Consider the following 20,554-nt stretch of genomic DNA (forward strand, 5'->3'; position numbering starts at 1 on the left):
TGTTAAGTGGGGTCTTACTGTATATTAAATTGATTTTTAAAACTTTTATATTATATTAATGACAAACACAATTTTCACTATCTGTATGTATTCAATCAAAATGATATCATTGGAAATATAGTCAACCCCCCTATAACACTGTTGACTATTCTGTTTTATATGAATTTCATGTTGTACGAGTCACTTAGATTTTACAAATACGTGTGCTGTGAACAGCTCACGTATTTGTAAAATCTAAGTGACTCGTACAACATGGAATTCATATAAAACAGAATAGTCAACAGTGTTATAGGGGGGTTGACTGTACGTTTTGATTTCTTTTTACATAAAATTTTGTTTTCTAAAAAATAAAACGAGGAAAAATATTTATATATAGTACAGATAGGGTAAATTGATGATTCATAAACTTTCTGTATGATATGATATAAATATTTTCTGAAATAAAAATAAATAATTGCAGTTTAACATATATAGTTTTATAAGATTAATTAGAAATTTCTTAGATTTTGGATTATAAAGTAAGTGAAAAAGCTACATATGATAGCATTTAAAACAGAAATTTTGAAAAATTATTTTAGAATAAACTTTAATAAGAAATTTGTAACTTCTTTTTTTAAGTTTAAAACATTAAAACATTAGTTGTTTAACATAAAAAGTGTCAAAAAAAACTGTTAAATAATTTTTATTTATTACTTTTAACATATTTGAGATCATTGCATGCAGAATAAAAATAAGATTGATGATAATTATTTTATTTAACTTTCCTGTAAGTAGGTTACATATGTATTATGTAAGATTCCTTTTTTTTAATATTTATATATTATTTATATGATGCCAAATAAAATAATTATGCATATAAATTAAACCTTTAATTTAATTAGATAATTAGATAATTTTAATCTTGGCTTAACTTATTACAGAGGAAATTGTTTTTTTAATGATGATAAGTTATTTTTTAATTTTATCATTTTTATTAAGTAATTTGCAGCTACTAATCTGTATTAAAAGTCATTATAAACATTAATGATTTTCAATTATTTTGTAAAAACACATTGATATTAAATAACAATGTGAAGAAAATTTATCTAATTTTATAAAAATTTTGAGAATTTTTAGAAATATTTCTGATTAATTTTATTAGTCATTTCATTTATATGACACATTAATTTAAAAATTCAGAAACACAAAATATGGGTAATTTATTAACATGCTGCTGCGTTGTCTGATCCATTGAAGCATATTTTGTCAGCTTTAATTATGAAATGATGTATTTAATGTGATTAAGATTCAGTGTAAAGTCTATTATCTGTATAATGTTTATATTTTTGAAAATATGAATATTTTAAAAATACAAAAAAATAACTGTATATTTCTAAAGATTATATCAAAGTGAATAGAGATTCATTGGACTAGATTTTCAGTTAATCATAATATATTAGCTTTTTTAAGTGTTTTTTTAGTATCATATCTTACAATTAAGTAGTTTTTCTTATGCATATCTTTTAAAATTTTAGTTATTAAAAAAATATATAACAGACATGTTTATTTATTTAGCTTTTGCAAGAGTTAAATCAAGAAATAGAAGAATTAAGAAGATATAGGCAGGAAATTGAAAATTCTCATTCTCCGGTCTTATTAGAACTACCTTCTCGTTATTATGAAATAGAAAGGGAATTGAGAAGATTAAAAGAGGTAATTTTATCCATTTATAAAAATAAGTATTGCTGGAAATGATATCAAATTATAGTTACATAAATTCATTTTCAGCTTATGTAATTTTTATTATCAATTTCTTTAGAGATAATAAAATACAATAAACCTAAGATAACAGTCTTTACTGATGATAAATCAATTTTCAATCATAAATTTTTTTTAATATAATTTAGAAGTTTTTTAATTTTTATATTTATGTTAATTGTTTTACTGGGATTCGGATTATAAATGTATTCTCTCACTTCTTTCTTAATTCGTAAACCAAGTAATTTTGGTATACATATTCTATTCTAAATTTCGATAGTCTAGAACCCTAGAACCACAGCAACCCAAGTACGCTAGCATTTGACACATTTTTTTATTATTCTTTTTCTAAAATAGATGCATATATTATATACAAATCTTAATTAATTAATGTAATTGTTTTAAAAATTAGGATTAGGAGATAATAACAATGCTCACATCTAATTTTGGTATATAATTTAGCCTAATTAAATTCTAGTCTGAAATTAATTCATTAAAACAGCATTCTTCAGTTTGAAAAGTGATTCCAATTCTTCGATTATTATATTTATTATTTCATTTTCAGATATTATTATTTTATTATTTAAAAGTTATTTATGTTGTGACTTTTGTGAATAAAACAATCATCTCAACAGCTAACATAAGAATTTTCAAGAGAGTTTTGAAAAATTCGTTATGGAGATTTTCATGAAACAATTGTCTATATAAACAGGAGAAATTTTGAGTGTCACAATGACAGTAACAGTATTCTTGTAAGACAAGTAATTGATAATTAATATCATCAATTTATTAAATTGAATAACATACAAATCTGAATTTATAATTATAGAAAGACTTTCCATTGTAAAAGTAGGGCTGAGAGATTTAATAATTATATATCAAGTTATACCTAAAGTTTTCCTTAGTGCATTTTTTAGTCATATTTAAAAATGTTGACTGGAAATCATTAGAAATCAGTTCACTTTTTATATAAAAATAAAAAGATAAAAACTTAAAAGTAAAGCATCTCTTATATCATTATTGTAAATATTGTCATTGGAAACTGAGATTAGACTTATAGTAATAATTATTTATCTTATTCCAGGATATGGCTGTAAGATAAAATATGTTTGAATATTTAATTGCATACTAAAATGTAATTTATGGACTGATATTGGATAGAATAGATCTGTTTGCTTATACATAACTGAAATGTTACATTAGGTTAATAATTTCAAATATATTTAATTTAATGATATTGTATCAAAATAATTTTTAATATCTTATTATTATATACTTATTTTTTTTTATACTCTTTCCGTCCTGTGGGCACTAAGAGGGCCTCTTATACCAGGTCCATTATGAGTTCAGCCAGGCCCACAATGGGGCAACTGGGTGGTGAAGGACGGGGCCCAACATATTTGAACGGACCACCCCCCAAAAAAATCCTGGGGATTCCTTGACCCGTCTGGATTTGATTCCAGGTCCCCCGAGCAGTAGGCTGCCACCTTGACCACTCTGCCATCCTGCTGTCTATTATTATATACTGTAGACAATGGTGTGTTATAACTTCATGGGGCAGAGGAAAATTGAATTAGGGAGAGGTTCCATGTACAGTCTTGACTTCACACATTTTTCTTTGGAGAATTTTGGGGGGAATCCCCTGGTATTCTCATTTGCTTTTTTAATTTTTCCTCTATGCTGCATCAGTGCACCCTGCGCATGAGCCACACTGGCAATCTAGGATTTTCAGATATGGCCAAAATTTAAATTTCAATATTCTTGTTACAGTAATGAATTTATAAAAGATTAGTTTGGAGCCCTGGCAATTGCCCTTTTTTTTTGTTAGGATGATGTGTCACTGACTGTAGGAAAGTTGTTTGTAATGACTGTTATAACCATATTCTTTTTATTATTCTGGGAATCTTGCCTTTGTACTCAAAATTGAGTATTTGTTTGTTTGAAGTAATGTTTATTATTGAAGAATTATATTGTTCAAATTTTTGTTATGTAAAAGTATATATTAAGAACTTTTTATAAGCATTGTTACTGTAAAACATACGTATATATAAAAATAGACTATTGCTATAGTCATAACTTTTACTGTATATAATAAAGCTACATTGGCCTCCTTACTGACACACTCACTGACAAAATATTTAAGTAGAAAAAGACTTCTTAGAGAAAAATGAAATAGTGCATTCAAAAGAGGAGATTGAGTACATTACAAGAAAAATTGAAATCTCAATATTTTAGGTCTTATGAGGCATCAAAGTTTGATCCTTGATGTGTCATAGACCAGTGTTTCTCAACTTTTCTTAACCTTTGCCACTTTTGGCCCATTTTTCTGTGGCCCCCGTATCAGTAACTCATTTTAATGGATGTTGCATTGCAGACGACATTGTTAATGTTAAATCACATAACTTTCAATCTTCAAATTCCAAACAGTTACATATGGTATTACCATATATAATTATTTTTTTAAATACTTAAGTTTATCTCACACAATTTTATGCCAATTTCAGAGATGAACTAAGCTGGTGATAAATTAGAGTTTCAGGGTACATGCAATAGGCCTGTATTTTAATTAATAGTAAAACATCCTTTGAAAAAAAAATGATGATAAATGACATGCTTTGAGTAGAGTGCAAGATTCAATATGTTTTTGTTTACAAGAAACAATTGTATGTATATTGACCAATAACAAATAAAACATTTTAGGTTCAAAATTTCATGATCAAATTTACTTTATTAAAAATTGTGTGTTTAAATAAAATAAAAATTTACTTATTTAAGTTTAATCATTTTCTTATAAATTTAATATTTTATTCTGACTGTAGTCCCTTTAGGGTTTGCTCTGGCCTCCAGTTTAGAAACACTGTCATAGACTATTGTGATTAACTTAAACCTATTTTCTTAATTTCTTTTATGAATTTGCTCTGCATTAGTTTGAGTACTACTTAAAATGAGTTGTAATTAATGTATAACTTATTTTAAATAATACTTAAACTAATGTAAGGCAAATTAATAACGAAAGTTTGCTGTTAAGTAGCATTTTCATATTTTCGTATATTTATTATATTATTATCTATTAGAGTTTAAAAAATATTTGTAATTGTTTAATTTATATATATAGCTAATATTATTCAAAAATTATCATAAATTGCAGTGCAGATATAAATTGTGTCATAAAATGTCATAAAACATCTGGGTTGGACTTTGAAAGGCAGTCAGGGGAGAACACCTAGTATTATATATTATTATCAGTATTATTAGTATACTTATTCTTCTTACTAGTGGAATTATCATTAACTTTGTAAGATCTTAGAATGTATAAATTGCTAAAAATAGATATCTTATATGATAGTAAAGAAATAAACTCTGACTAAAAATATTTATTTATTTATCAACTTGATGCCTATAAAAACATATGGAGGATAAACATCTTAAGTATAACAACCATCATAAAGCCTGATAAGTATACCGAAACATCCAACAATCGCCTAACTGATATGGCTACAACTATAATTTTTAATAATTATTCATTTAGTTAAGAGATGGCACCTAACGTCTACCTCTAGTTGCAAATTACTTTGGAATAGTTATTTAAAATTAGTGGAATTATAGCTCGATTATTTAGGCGATCGTTGGATGTTTCGGTAAACATCTTAAGTCTGATTTTTTTTTGAGTTTGGCTAATTTTAAATCTGATATATTCTAATCTTTCATCAGACAAAGTAGAATAGAGAATATATTAAATTGTATTAGAATGCAATTTAAAATGTGATATGAAAAAAATGCACATCTGTTGCCATTAATATATAATATATAATAAACATTTTACTATAAATACTTTATACAAAATGTGATGTTTCTATACAAGCATAATTAAAACATAGCTGAATTTATAAATAGAAAAATTAAATTTTTAATATGGAACAAATTAAACAAATTAATAAATTTTCTTTAATTAATGATTGCTTTATTGATTAAACATTTGACTATTCAGATTAAATGATTTTAAAATAGATATTAAAATTTGTAATAATAACACTCCAAAAATAAACTCTGAAATTTCTTATTCAGAATCGAAATTACAATAATCTTTTATCTAAAATTTTAAAAATATTTTCATAACTTTAGATTCTGTAGAATTAATGTAATATTAAACACATTGTAATACATTAAAATTGAAGAGACAGTCTGCTGAAAAGGAATTGCCATTCATTCAGTTTCAATGTTCAGGAATACAATTTTTTGATGACCGACCCTTTTTGTACATATTATAATACAGTTTAACACTAAAACATTTTTCAAAAGACTGAGAGAAATGTTGCTATGGGAACAATTCAAAACACTTAAGGTTAATTAAATTAATGATTAATCAATTTACTTACAAATTTTTACTTCTGAAATATGTTAATTTCCTGTAAATGTTTGAAGCTAAAATATTCTGTGCATGTAAAAATAAATGGTCTCATCTGCATTTGTCATCTATAAACAATTTTAAAATTAATCCATTAAATCTTCCTTTTCCTGGAAAATTTGCTTATATTTTTAGATAAAAAAATTTAATATGAATCTTTGACAAATTTTGTATGCATTAAATAGTTGAAAAAATGAATTTTTTAATTTTCTTTAAATGTATAGATTTACTGTATTTTTATTTTGCATATTGATAGATTAATAAAATAAAACAAACAATACATTACACTTAAATGTTTGATATTTTTATTTTTATTTAGATGAAATTTTATTATTACTGGTATAAGTATTTTTATATATTCAATATCTCTTGTAAGAAATGAATTAGTATTAATTTTAAATGAATAATTAATATAATACTTATATTAAAAATTTTTTCTATTACATTACTTTGTCCTATACTGGATGTATTTGTTTCATTTTGATGGTGTTAATAATGAATAACTATTATTCAAAAAGGGATTGTCTGTGGCAATTATGAAAGTAATGTAAAATACAATTGGACCTGTCTATCTCAAATCTCACTGGAACAAGAAAAAAAATTGGAGATATAGAGGTTCCTACAGAAATGGGTTTGATTCTATTAATACAATAACAAGTAGAGAATATACTTATTTTAAATATATATGAAGCATATTTGACATACCTTAATGGAAATAGTTTGTCAGTAGTTTCTGATGTCTGACTTTCTTTATCCAATAAGATGCAAGTCAAACTCCATAGCCAATCAGAAAAATTAGCATTAATTTCAACTACAGTATGTATTGTATTGCAAGAGAGGCTGAAAGTGCACGGGAAAAAATAAATTTTGAGATAGGTGGGTTCAACTGTAAATTAATAGCATTCTATTTGATATTATTATGGACTTCAACTAACTAAACCAAAATCCAAACTCTTTACTTTATAGAAGTCATTTCTATAGAAACTTCTGATAAATATTTCAAAAAATTGTTTCTTTTAGATCAAATACAATGTTGAAGTTTTCAAATTCATTTAATATTTATTATATGTACGGTACTTACCATAACCATATATGAACATAACCAGTATAACAATATTTCCAAATATTTTAAAGTCCTTCAAATTTGTTTTATTATATATTAATTGAACATTGGTAGTACAATACAATTTCAAACTTTCTTGTGATCTTGGTTTTTGTCAATTTTATTAAATGTACAAGGTAGTATCAGAAAGATCCCAGACTAGGCCTGTAATAATTTATAGGCTAATATTATTAGAATTTAATTGTTACCCCTTCAAAATAGTCCCCTTGGGAGCTTATACAGCAATCCCAGTGATTTTTTCATGACTCAAATACATTGCAGAAATCTTCTTCCCACAAGCTATCCAATACTGCCTATGATTCATCGATGGTCTTGAAGCGGTACCCTTTCGACTTCAATTTCATTTTCAGGAACAAAGCAAAGTCACAAGGTGTTAAATCAGACGAGTATGAAGGGTGTGGAACAACCACCATCCTGTTTTCTGCCAAAAACTGTGTCAGAGAGGTGTGAAATGGCATGTTGTTGTGATGCAACTGCCAATTGCAGTTGTGCCTGTTCTTACGTTTTTTTTTAAGTGTCTCAAAATATTGCAGTAAAATTCAGAATTGATTGTCACATGGGAGGAACAAATTCTCAGTGAATGATACGCCTAATATTGAAAAAAAAATCATGAGCATGCATTTTTTCGCACTTGTGACCTACTGTGCCTTTTTTGGTCGTGGTGACTGCGAGCTCTTCCATTTTGATGACTGTTGTTTTGTTTCAGAATCATAGCCATAAACTCACGTTTTATTAGCAATGATTTCTGATAGGAAAGTTGAATCATTGTTGTCCGTTTTATGAAGCTCAATGCACAAGTCAAGATGCCACTAGTTTTATTCAATTGTCAGGACCTGAGGCACAAACTTTGCAGCAATGCAATGCATATTCAGATTGAGAATCGTCTGGCAAGCTCCATTACTGTTTCCAACCATTCCAGAAAGCTGATAGATTGTTCTGTGACAGTTATGATGGATTAGTTGGTGAATTTTTTTGACATTTTCTTCAGTTTTGCTGGTGGTTAGTGCCTGGAATGCTTGTCATCTTAAATCAACCTTGAAACATGCATGCCATTCAAAAACCTGTGCTTGGCATAACGATTGTTTGTCAAAGCCTGATGAAGCATTTTGAAGGTCTTGGTAGCAGATTTTCTGAACTTTACAAAAACTTGATTACTGCACACTTCTCAAATCTATCAGACATTGTATCAATTTCAGAGTGGTTTTGTACTACTTTACAAAATGGCACATAATTGAACACATGTTTGCACTGTGATGCCACTCAGCATAGTGAATTGGAAGATTTGGAAGTAATGACCATGACAAGCACATACATTTACATTGAATGTACAGTAATGCCAGCTACAGTCTGAAAACTTTCTGACACCACCTTGTAATTTGATTATACTCTGTTGCCAAGCATTTATATTTGTGAAACTAGCATAGCTTTTCCTGTCCTTTTTGTTTATTAGTTTGTGTTACTACTTTGTTTTCTCAACTCTAATGCACCATCAAATCTAAAGCAGACCTAATTTTTGAGAAATCAAAACTCAAAAAGTTATCTTGCAGATGTTATATACTTTCTGTATCATCAAGCTAGCAGTCACAGGAAGTTAATGAATCAAAAATGTGTTTATTGCTGTTTGCAAAAAATTTTTTGTCACATTTATAGTGTTTTACAATGTTTATATTTCCAAGTATATTCATTTATGACTCCATTAACAGATATAGAAGATTTGTGGACTAATGAAATCAGTCATAATTACCACAAAGTTAATATTTTAACAGTGATATTTTGTTGTAGAAAAGGGCTGGCAGAATTACAATTTAATAAAAAGTAAAATACATCACAAATGGATACGAGCCGAATTTTGCTTGCCATGTCCAATCACCAGGAAGAACTATTTCCATTGCAGAGACAATTCAATGGAACTATTTCAATGGAAATAGTTGTTCCTGGTGATTGGACATGGCAGGCAAAATTGGACTCATATCCATTTGTGGTGTATTTTACTTGTTATTAAAGTGATATTTTGTGTCAGTATTCACAATTATAAAAGTTACCAAATACTATGTAGTATTGCACTGATATATCTAAAAACATGTTCTTCAGCAAAGTGGATAACTTTCTGCTTAAACTTAACTTCATAGAGATCTGTCTGCTGAACATTCAGTTGACTTGCTACAGTTCTAAAGATCACCAAACCATAATTGAAATTAAAACTGAAGTAGTGAGAGGACATTACCATGTCTATACTGATGACATGATATACATGAGATACCAAGAAGAGTGAGAAGTAAACAATACAAGTAAGGATGCATTAGAATTGAGAAAACATGGTAATTGCTATACTTAATTTTTCTTCAGTTCTTCAAAATAGATTTGATGTACTAAGCATATTACTGAAGTTTTCTTCCAAGTAAATTTTGACTCTCTCTAATGCAGCAGTTCCCAAAGTGGTGCCATGGTGCCCTAGGGAGCCACAGCGTCCCCACAGGGGCGCCACAAAATGTTATAAAATTTTTATAATTTTACTTCCACTTTCAATTCAGTGTGATAAAACAGACATCTAGCAGACCTGGTGCAAATTATTAACTCAGTAATAAAGGTGGCACATAGAATTGCAAAATGTAAAAAGCCTCATACCATTGCAGAACTCAATCTACCGGCTGCTGTAGATATGGTGAACATTATGATTGGTGAGTCCGCTGGGAAGCAGCTTTGAAAAATGCTTTTGTCCAATAATACCATCAGTCACAGATTATAGCATAAGCGAAGGACCTCCAATGTCCAGTTAATTGAAAGAATAAAGTCTTTCAATTACTGGACATTGGAGGTCCTTCACTTATGCTGTATTCTGTGACTGATGGTATTATTGGACAAAAGATCTTTTAAAGGGAAGGAACTTTGATTGCAGCTGGATGATGCTATGGATAATAAATGTTGTTCATTTGATTTGCTATGTACAGTTTATAGATAGTAAAAACATTGTAGAAGAGGTGTAAAAGTATCACCTCTGGTGCTAAGGCTCACAACTTGTTCAAGATCCTTGATATTTTTATATCTGAAAATAATTTAGAATGGACCAAATGCATTAGTATCTGTACTGATGGTGTTCGTTCTATGTCCAGGTGTTATGGAGGATTGCAAGCACTTTTTTGAAGCAAAGACCTGATGCGCTATACTGATTGCATTATTCACAGGGAAGCACTCGCATCAAAATGTCTGAGTCGTACATTGAACCAGGCTTTAGAATATATAATAAATGTAGTAAACTTTATAGAAAATCGGATGTTGAAGGCAAGATTTTTCAAAAAACTATTTGAGGATATGGGATCTGAGCACACGTCTTTGTTGTACTACAGCACTTTGAAAAAGTACAAAACATTACCACAAGAGAGTGATTTCAAGGTAATGTTTTGTCTCGTACGTTTGAACAGTGACAGGAAATTTGTATTTTTCTTAAAGAAGAAGACCACAAGCATGTCAAAAATTTTGTGAATGAAGATTTTATGGTAAAACTAGCATACTTATGTGATATTTTTGGAAAGCTGAATGCTCTGAATCTCTCTCTGCAGGAAAGCAGCATGCACCTTTTAAAGTCGATTGAGAAAATTTTGGCTTTTATAGAAAAAATTCAAACTATGGAAAAGAAAAATAAATGAAAACAGAGGAAAAGAATGTTTTCCCTTGTTTTGTTGCAACAGAGTTTTTGACCTCTAATAGAGTTGATTTCTCTCGAGGTATGAAATCTATTTTTGAACAGCATTTATCACAGCTTATCACCTGGTTTGAAAAATATTTTCAAAATGATAATATTGATAAATTTGCATGGATTCATGATCCATAATATCAATGCTCTAACTGAATTTACTGCTGCAGAAGAAAAGAATCTTATTGAGTTGTCTTCCCGACAATACATTGAAAACAAAATTTAGTAACATGGAATTAACTGAATTTTGGATATCGGTAAAAGATGAATATCCCTTCCGAGTGGTAAAGCTCAGAGAATATTAATTCCATTTGCAAAAGCTGAGTTTGTCACTGCGATAAAAACTAAGCATTGCATGAAAATCAATGCGGAGAAGGAAATGAAGGTGTCTGTGTCCAGTTTGATTCCAAGATTTAAGAAAATGTGCAATGATCAGCAGGCTCATTCCTCCCACTAATTCTAATTAATTGAATTTGTTCAATTACATTTTTTTGTTATCTTAAATACGTGTTGTATTTATTTTTTTCTTAACATCCTAACTGTTTAATTTAAAAAAATATTGGCTATTTCGCTATTTCACAAATTGTACTTGTTAGAATTTGACATAGGGCACCTTGAGAAAAACCTGCATTTAGCAAGGACATTGCAAACCAAAAAAGTTTGGGAACCACTGCTCTAATCATATTCTTAATTTGCTGTGATCAACTTACCAATATGTTTGAAGTCAGGGTTTTAGATTTGTATTATATTTAAGCTAGGAAATAGAAAAATATAAATTGTTTTATAGTTCTGGAGCTTTGTTTAGTTTCATTATTTGTGTCAATATAAATAGTTTATCAGGATCCTAACTGGATGATCATAAAGTATTAAAAGTGAAACACATTTATAATGAAAGGAGATTTTTATTAAGAATATAGATTTTGAAAAGTACTAAAAACATGGAAACTCAACTGTTTTATCTTCAGCTGAAAGGAAAATGTGAATTATATGAAACTTAAATTAGGTAACTTATTGATTTCAAATGTATAAGAATTTGATATACTAAGCATATTACTGAGCTTGCTTCCAAGCAAAAATAGAATACAGTATTGCAATGAAATGAAATGACACAGTACTCTTAAGAACATATGAAAGATGAATGTGACATCTTCAGACGAAAAAAACAAAAGGCTAGGCTACTTGTCTTCTTATAAAAATAAAGCTATTATTTTTATCTGTATTATGTATATTAGCAAAATGATAGGAAAAATGAAATAATTGCGAATACTAATTATTACAAAAACTTTGAATGCTTCGAACAGACGATTATAGAAAAACTGTTGTAAAAGTTATCAAATGATGTAGTATAATAATAAATAAATTGGTAATGTATTTTTAAATTTATAAATCTTAATTCCTCAAATAATAAGCAATTTTGAATTGATTTGATAATGGAAGATTATTTATTGTCTGCAATTAAATAGAAGTTTTGAATAATATAAATTGAAATATTTCTAAAAGTACAGAAGTCAAATTTAATTTATTAATTAGATATAATGAATTTACAAATTTAACACTCTTTCTTTGTCATTGTAAGATCAATGCTTTCAACTATGTTAAAGCAGAAATGAAAGCTTTTGTTAAACCATACTATATTTTTAGTTATTGTATGTAACTAGCAAACAAATATATAAGACAATAAATGTAATCATATTTGATTCATTCATTACAAAATTACAAGGAATGAAACTATAATAAATAAATTAATCATAATGATTTGTGATGACAATGATTTTATAGAATATATATACATATTGTATTGTTTGTTTAAAAATAAATAATCCACAGAGACTTCTAATAAAGATAAAAGTATAGAAGAAAAATAAAATGTTCTCATAATATAAATAATAGGACAGTTTTTATATACAGAAAAGCATGAAAAGTTGCTCAACATTATCTATTTTATGGCATTTGTTACTTAAATATCCTAATAAAATTGATTATTTGAAAATTTTTTTGATGATAGTTTTCAACTTAACCATCAAATTTATTGTTCAAGGAGTTTTTTTTTATTAGTTCATAATAAATATAAAATTAACGGGACATTACAACAGGCAAATTCAATTTTAGTCTGATGATATACTAAAAAGCTGGCAAGGACTTTAAAAAAATTTGCAGGAGTTTCCCCATATTCTAACTTTAAGTATAAATTATGAGTGATGTATAGCACTATATGTTAATAAAATATTTTTAAAAAATCTCATATTATCGATTATTATAAAAAGGCAATTACTTATTTTTGGGATTTGGAGTGAGTTTTTAAAAGAAATTATAAATGCTAATAAGGTTTTAATTATTATTTATTCTTAAGGCTGACCGCAAACTGACAAAATATATTATATGACTTAATTATAGACAAAATGCTCCCCGATACACGAAACACCCTTTTAAGTATCAACAGGACAACACATTTGCTCACAAAGCAAAGTCCTTAGCGCGCGGTTTGAAGACATGCGGGTGGAAGAACTTAGCTGGTCAGCCCAAAGTCGATTATCCATCTTTGGGATGAGTCCTAGTTTTTTTTAATCACCAACAAAACTCATTTGAATTGAGTTTGGGTGGTAAATTTTGTTTTGTTTTCACTATATGCTTATTGCATATAGTGGCATAAAGGAAATCCATTGATATTATAGCCTGCAGTTTTTATATTTTGACTTTTTTTTTAATGTAAACTGTAGAATTATTTATTGTATTTGTTAAGTAAATATAGTTTATACATTTATGTTTTCAGGAAAACTCTGCTCTTCGCGAAGCCAACGAAGAATTACAGGCACAAATTTTAAGTTCCGGTATAAAACAGGGTCAAAGTTTACTTCGACAAGAAGCCGCCACGTCTTTGGCCGAAGAATTAGAAAATCTCTCCAAAGACGAAGTAAGCTTTTCTTTAACGAGAACGATTTATATTAAATTCGTTGCTAGAAATGACCTAATTTTATGTTAATAAATATTCCGAAATTAATATTAGAAAGGATATTTCTTTAATACGCTTGTAAAAATTATAATTTAAGATAATTAATAGGCCGTATTCGCCAATTCTCGTTAAAATTATTATACTGTATTTTAAATTATGGAAATTTCTTAATTTGTAACTTAAATACTTACGAAACTACGATGTAATTTGAATAATTTGAATATTTTAGGTAATGACCGCTCTTCGTGAACAGCAGGAAGTGAACGCAAAATTACGCGCTTACATCGACGGAATTTTGTTAAATATCATGGAAAACTATCCTCAATTACTCGAAGTTAAACATAAAAATAATTCGTGATCTCACGTTATTCTTACGAGTGGAAAAATTCCGAAGATTATTATTAGTGATAATTATTGTGATAATTGCCCTCGAAACCCGTACAAAAGTTTGCTGTGATTCCGTGACCGGTTGTGATGTCACGATACTCTCGAAGGACTTCACCTTTTCGTGCGAAAACTCAACCGATATATCGTAAAACATATCGGACGTTACCACGAATAATCGTATTTATTAACAAACCGATTATCCGTGCCATTTCATAAAAAAGAAATGACGATTCCTAGTTCCATATTTTTATGATAGACGGACCGTCTTTTGAATTCGAAATGAAACGATTATGGCAAATTTTAGATATTTCAATAGACGTTTATAGACCCTTTTTTTAAATCCGAAAATGTGTGGTCTCACGTTTAAATTATTTGTTTCGATTTGTTCGGGTGTCTTCACGACGGTTCTTCGTCACCAACGTATTCCAATAATTTGGCTGTTGCCTTTAAGTAATAGATTTTTTTAAATCCAAACTTATTGGAATACAAAACTGGTTCATATTTTTTTTACATATAAATATTATCGATCGTGCACGAATTTTTGTCAGGAAAAAAAAACCTGCAAGAACTGTTAAATGCCAGGGAATACTTTATATGTTGCACCGTGACGAAATTTTAGTGACAAGTTACCGAGAATTTGCCAGTGTGTATATAAAGTTATTATATATAAAACTGCTGCTATTCGCTTTTAACTTTAATTATTTAAGACATTACCAGTTGAATAAAATGTTTGAAAATGAATTTATAAGTCGCAGTTTTTTCTTCTGTACATAAAACTCTATATCTACACAATAATAATTACACGTTTTTCGTATATTAAATAAATTTTTGAGAGGTTGCGGCCGAAGTTTTCATCCGTCAAACGTGAACGTCGAACGTCGAGCGCCGCTTANAAATTTAATTCGGATATATTTTATTGATAAATTTAAGAAAGGAAAAAACTTAATTTCAATTTATCTTTTGTTTTCGGATTAAAAAACATCGTTAATTTTAAATTAGATTTTTTTTTTCCCTTCCGACATTTTCTGCTTTCCGGCATTTTCCGCTTTCTAATTCAATAAGAGATAATCCAATATTTTAACCGGTCTCTTATCCAACTAGGCAATTTGAATCAATGCTTATAGTGTGACGTAATCGCGCCATAATCGACGTTTAAAAATTATAGAGAATTAAAATTTTCTATACACTCGGACGAGTAGAAAACGCTTTTATTCTATAGTATTTTACGCCGGAATATTCTTTACTAAAGAAGTCGAGGTAGAAATTTCGATTAATTAGATTCATAAATTCATCAACGACGAAAGAACTTAATATTTTATGTAAAAATGATGGAAACTACTTTTAATCGTTAATTAATTCTAAATATGGCCAGGCCGACTGGTTTCTAGTATTTCCACTCGGCCAAAATTTTAATTAAACCGGACGTAATAACCGGCGCGACGTTATTAAAGTAGAAGTTGCCGAGATTAACCACCCCACTTCAAGTCCGAAATACTAAAAAAAAAAAAGTGGCATTTTTGCCTCGAGTTTATTTACTAAAATTCTTACCGGATCCTCGATAATTTTTCACAATTAAATAGCGATAAACGTGTTTCTGGTCGTAGTTAACGTCCGAGTCGACTCTAACAGAAGAGTATTCTGACCTTTACGGTACACAAACGAGCGTGGGTGGCGAGTTTAACGATCGAATACCGTTCGATAATACGACCCACCCTCGTTACGCGTAAAAATTTAGTAGCGCGGTTGGTTCCTACCCGGATTTAACGCTTCGCGCGCCGGTTTTATTAATAATTCCTCGTCCCGAAATTGCGTATTGTTTTTTTTTTTTTTATCTCCACCCCTCCGGAGCGGTGGGATGCGCCATTTTAAGAAATTCGAGCGGAAAGTATTGGACGAATATTCTGGGAATTTTACGTATTTAAGTGGCTATTTATTTGTCAAAGATGCTGCCATGTTCCGAATCTTTTTTTCCAATCGATGCGAAAAATAAAACGCCCGTAGCGTTATATTTCCTTTATCGAATCCGCGATCGATGGGAATTATATTCCTACTAGATTTAGGGATATTTCCCGGAATTATTGCGATTAATTGGCAAATGGCGGAAATATATATATATATATATATTTTATTCCGATTTCGGGCCTCCAATTAAACTGGGACCTTTAAGAAACGGGCTTTGGCCTTCCGCGGATCGATTAGTCACCGCATAATCTAGGACAATTGCGGTGGCTTAATTAAAATCTACGTATTATAATTAAATGGGAATTCTTATAAATTAGAAAATGTCGGATTTAACATTAGAATGGCCTTAATTTTTCTCTTCTAGCCTCGATCGTAGCGCCACTAATCGCCTTGTAAATACTGTATTTCCCGTGTTTGTAATATTCGTTTACGCTCCATCGTCGACTAGCGGCAGGACATGAAATTTCGAAAGTTGCGTAAAAATTTCCTAATTGTGTTTCACGCCCATCTACTTAATGTTAGAAAATAGTATTTCTCCACTTAATATTACTAATTATAGACTTACGTAATGATATTTCTACATTGAGTTTTTCACTCGGGTCGGCATTGCGGCTTTACTCTCGACGTTATTGTTAGAATATGTCGTCACTCGGAATACGTAACCTGTGTTACGTAACGTCTTAGATTTCTTCCGGTGTGTGGGAAAATACATTTCGTTTGACTATTTCCGTATGTCGACAAAATCAAAGGAACGGACGATGTGTTTATACAAAGAAAACTATTGTTAGACAGTTGCCCTGTAGAGAACAAAGTTTTAAAACCTTCCGCCTAATTCCTCCGTTGCCGTCGAACGTAAAGTGGGTCCGAAATGGCGACTGAATTCTTAAATAAAGAATAGAACGGATGTCGTCGCGAGACGTCACCTAAATCTTTTGTTTATTTATTTAAATAGTCATAGACGATACTTTCGTCCCATATATTTAGATTAGCAGTTAGAAGAGTCATCCGTCTCGAGCAGTGGCACCGGCAGACTATGAAAAAGGGCACGGTATATTATGCGAGGAGCTTCAAATTTTACAATTCAACGTCGGATTGGCGCTCCCACAAGATGCACTCGGGGCCAACTTGACAAATTTCTTTTATATAGGCTAGAAATCGCGAATTTTCCGTCGTTTCAGTCCCCCTCGGGGATTAGGAAAAGGGTGGGCACGTGCCCCGATGTACGGGTGCTTCTGATCTCACGCGCTCACTCCATAAATAATGCAACGTGCCGCGCGGTTAACTAAATAAATGAAAAACGAATTAATTTAACGCGCAAGTTCATTAAACGTGCCGGAGCGAAAGAAATATGCGGGTTGGTGACCTTCGACCCCGTATATTTTTCTTTCTATCCGTACGTTTACTTTTTACTTACCGTGATTTATTTTCCGTCCGTTAAAAAATGGAAACGTCTTTGTGTCTGGCCTATTACTATGATTAAATTGGCAGATTTCCGTTTAACTCCGAGTCGAATTCCGAAAATAGAAAATGGAATGGTTTAATTCGACAGTTAACTTATTTCCTTATCTGTTTTACATTACGGAAACGATCCGTATATTAAGTGCCGATGACGTGTGCCATCGGATAGAGCGGAAAATGAATGGCACAGTTGTGTACTTCCGAATATTAAACCCAAGAATTTATTATAATCTAGACGATGCACTCGACGGAGCGCTTGATAACGTGGATACTTCTAAAATTGGTAGTTTGTATTGTTTTAGTCACGTGTGCTTTTGTAGATTGTATCGATTGCTCCGGTTGTTTATCCCCGAGAAATTCGCTCTAAAGTCAATTAGAATGGTTACGAAGATAGTAGAAAAAGCCATTAAACCGGCCAATACTTTTTTTGTGGTAAACATTTAGACGATTCGCGTGTCGCGCGCGGAGGGGTGGACATCTGCCAATGACAAGAGACTAATTGAAGATTGCCTCTCTTAACGCATCATTACTTCTCTTCCGTTTTGGATTAATATCTGTTTAAATGCATTTTAAAAATTAATTTAATTGGTTTACGTTAATTTGGATGGGTTCTAATTATTCTTCGCTCGAATAATTACGAGACAAACGAAGGGAATGCGCCTTCTAAAATTGTTTTCGGTACAATTACGGGGATTATATTTTTTAAATAGAGTTTACGTAGAAGAGCGTAGAGGCCAAATAGGAGAATGGAAATGTGATGAAGTAGAAATCCTTTTTTTATTTCTTTGGAGTCGAACGTTTCCCGGAGTGAATGATATATTTAAATATCAAGGACGATCGCTTCTGTCAATATTTATTTTCAAGTGGCAAACGTCGACAAACGATTCAATCTTTTATTCACCCCCCCAATTTTAAGAAGTTGATTTATCGGTTTCCATTCGTTTCCCTAATTGAGCTTTCGTTTAAGATAAATTCGTGGTAAAAATGGCTACCAAGTAATTTAAAAATTATGGAAAGACTAATTAAGACTTGGCGTGAAGTTTGTTTTGTCGTTTGGTGAAAACGATGGAAACGTCACTTTGTATGGTGGATTTTTCGAGTGTTTCTTCGGAATAAAGCCAAAACGTTGGATCAGATACAATTATTATTGCTACGAACATATCATAAATACAATTTTCTAGTGAAAGAAGAGGAAATGGCACGAAAAAAGAGGAAACGACATCGGAAATCGAGGATAGAAAGCATCGAGAGAAGAGAAACTTTTAGGAAACGGCGCAACTGTTCCTTTTTCCCGTCTTGCTCTTTCCACCCGGTAGTCGGGGATTGACGGGTAGTGACATTCTTCGCCTCTGCACCACGGGATTCAGACGATACTTGACGTTGGCCTGCACCAGAAGTTCGTTAAAGATGGTCAAGACGTTGTGCCCCGTTTTGGCGGAACATTCGACGAATCCGTTCTCCCAATCTATGCATGCCATAGTCTCCGCCAACTCCTTCTGCACCACTCGCTGGTGTTCCAGGTCGCACTTGTTGCCCACGACTACCATAGGGGCTCCCGTGGGTCTCTGCTCGTTCAGTTCCTGTCTGATGTTACGTATTTCTTCGAACGATTCCTGATTATCGATAGAATACACCAAAACGAAAGCGTCGCCGGTGCCTATGGCCAAACGTCTCATGGCCGGAAACTCGTACGATCCGCTGGTGTCCAAAATGTCCAAGGTCAGTTTGTAATCTCCGATCTCGTACTCCCCGCGATGCAATTCTTCCACGGTTGCGCTGTAATCCGTCACGAAGCGATCGTACAGGAACTGATGAATGATGGCCGTTTTCCCCACCTTTTCCGCCCCCAAAATTACCAAACGGTAGTGAGCTTTGGGTGTGATTCCGTCCGTATCCGCAGAAGTGCCCACGCGGGTCAAGCAAGGCCTCCGAGGAGTGGTGGGTGATGGAGAATCACGAGGGAGGAACACCTTCTTCGGTTTATTCACGAATACCAAGCGTTGGTTATTGGATACCTCCATTTTTTTTAAATCCTCTGTAACTAAACAATAGACAGTTAATATACTGTAGCTTAAATATCGACTTAATCGAGTTAAATTAAAACCGGAATAAGGACTCGAAATTTTATAAAATAAACAACAAACACTTGAAAAGAATTCGACCATATTTAAATAATTTACTCTTAACATATTGTATTAATATCCCCCTTAAACAAATCTCCCGTTCGCTTATTTTAATAATAACAATTAATAAAATTCGTATTACTCTCCACCAATTAGAACTGTAGCCATAAAATACCATTGACTAACGACGAATATATATCTTCGGTATAATAAAAAAAGATATCTGATAATTAAACCGTTGTCAACGTATAAAGAGAGTCGTAAGATAATCTACGATTAAAGTAATATCTGACGTACAAAAAACGTCATCATTTACCTGTTAGAAATGCTTCTTTTGTGTGTTGTAACCTACGTCTTCTGCAACATCCTGCTTCATCACAAGGCGCTGACGTTCTAATAGGAAGCGATGCCGCTGGCGCAAGTCACGTGGACAGCAACATCCGCAAGTACATCACCGGATTTTCACTCCCACATCTAAATTTCGAATTAACGGCCACGACAACATGGCGAGAAACTTTTCTTTTCTCGATTTCGGTATCGAAACTACAATTAAATCGATTGAGATTTTTCCTCAATCGAATAGTAAAAACGTCGAGTAATTCGACGGGTATCGGCGATAAATCGTAACAAATTTTACGTATCCAATATCAGACACTTTAGTCCATTATTAGCGTAGAGTGAGAGAAGTAAACAATCATTCATTTTATTCGATTCATTC

General features: G+C 31.1%; 2 protein-coding genes across 6 annotated transcripts in view; one reads left to right on the top strand and one right to left on the bottom strand.

Annotated features, from left to right (window-relative positions):
• Positions 1 to 15,034, top strand: part of LOC111623347 (rab11 family-interacting protein 4-like) — a 61,264-nt gene extending 46,230 nt beyond the window's left edge. For all 5 annotated transcript variants that reach the window (XM_023365887.1, XM_023365886.1, XM_023365890.1 and 2 more), the window contains 3 exons: positions 1,555 to 1,692; positions 13,727 to 13,867; positions 14,136 to 15,034. In XM_023365887.1, coding sequence (XP_023221655.1) covers positions 1,555 to 1,692; positions 13,727 to 13,867; positions 14,136 to 14,264 — 408 coding nt within the window. In that variant the 3' untranslated portion in view covers positions 14,265 to 15,034. The remainder of the gene's footprint in view (positions 1 to 1,554; positions 1,693 to 13,726; positions 13,868 to 14,135) is intronic.
• A 3,550-nt stretch (positions 15,035 to 18,584) lies between these two features.
• On the bottom strand, positions 18,585 to 20,244 carry LOC111623348 (ras-like protein 3). Its single transcript, XM_023365891.1, has 2 exons — positions 20,153 to 20,244; positions 18,585 to 19,754 (listed from the first exon to the last, which is right to left on the bottom strand). Exon 2 carries the CDS (start codon positions 19,732 to 19,734, stop codon positions 18,976 to 18,978), a length of 759 nt encoding a protein of 252 aa, XP_023221659.1. The 5' UTR covers positions 19,735 to 19,754; positions 20,153 to 20,244; the 3' UTR covers positions 18,585 to 18,975.
• Between the last annotated feature and the right edge of the window lie 310 nt (positions 20,245 to 20,554).

The sequence above is a fragment of the Centruroides sculpturatus genome, unplaced genomic scaffold (assembly GCF_000671375.1).
Source record: "Centruroides sculpturatus isolate CEXI.00-Female unplaced genomic scaffold, Cexi_2.0 scaffold220, whole genome shotgun sequence".
Classification (NCBI taxonomy): domain Eukaryota; kingdom Metazoa; phylum Arthropoda; class Arachnida; order Scorpiones; family Buthidae; genus Centruroides; species Centruroides sculpturatus.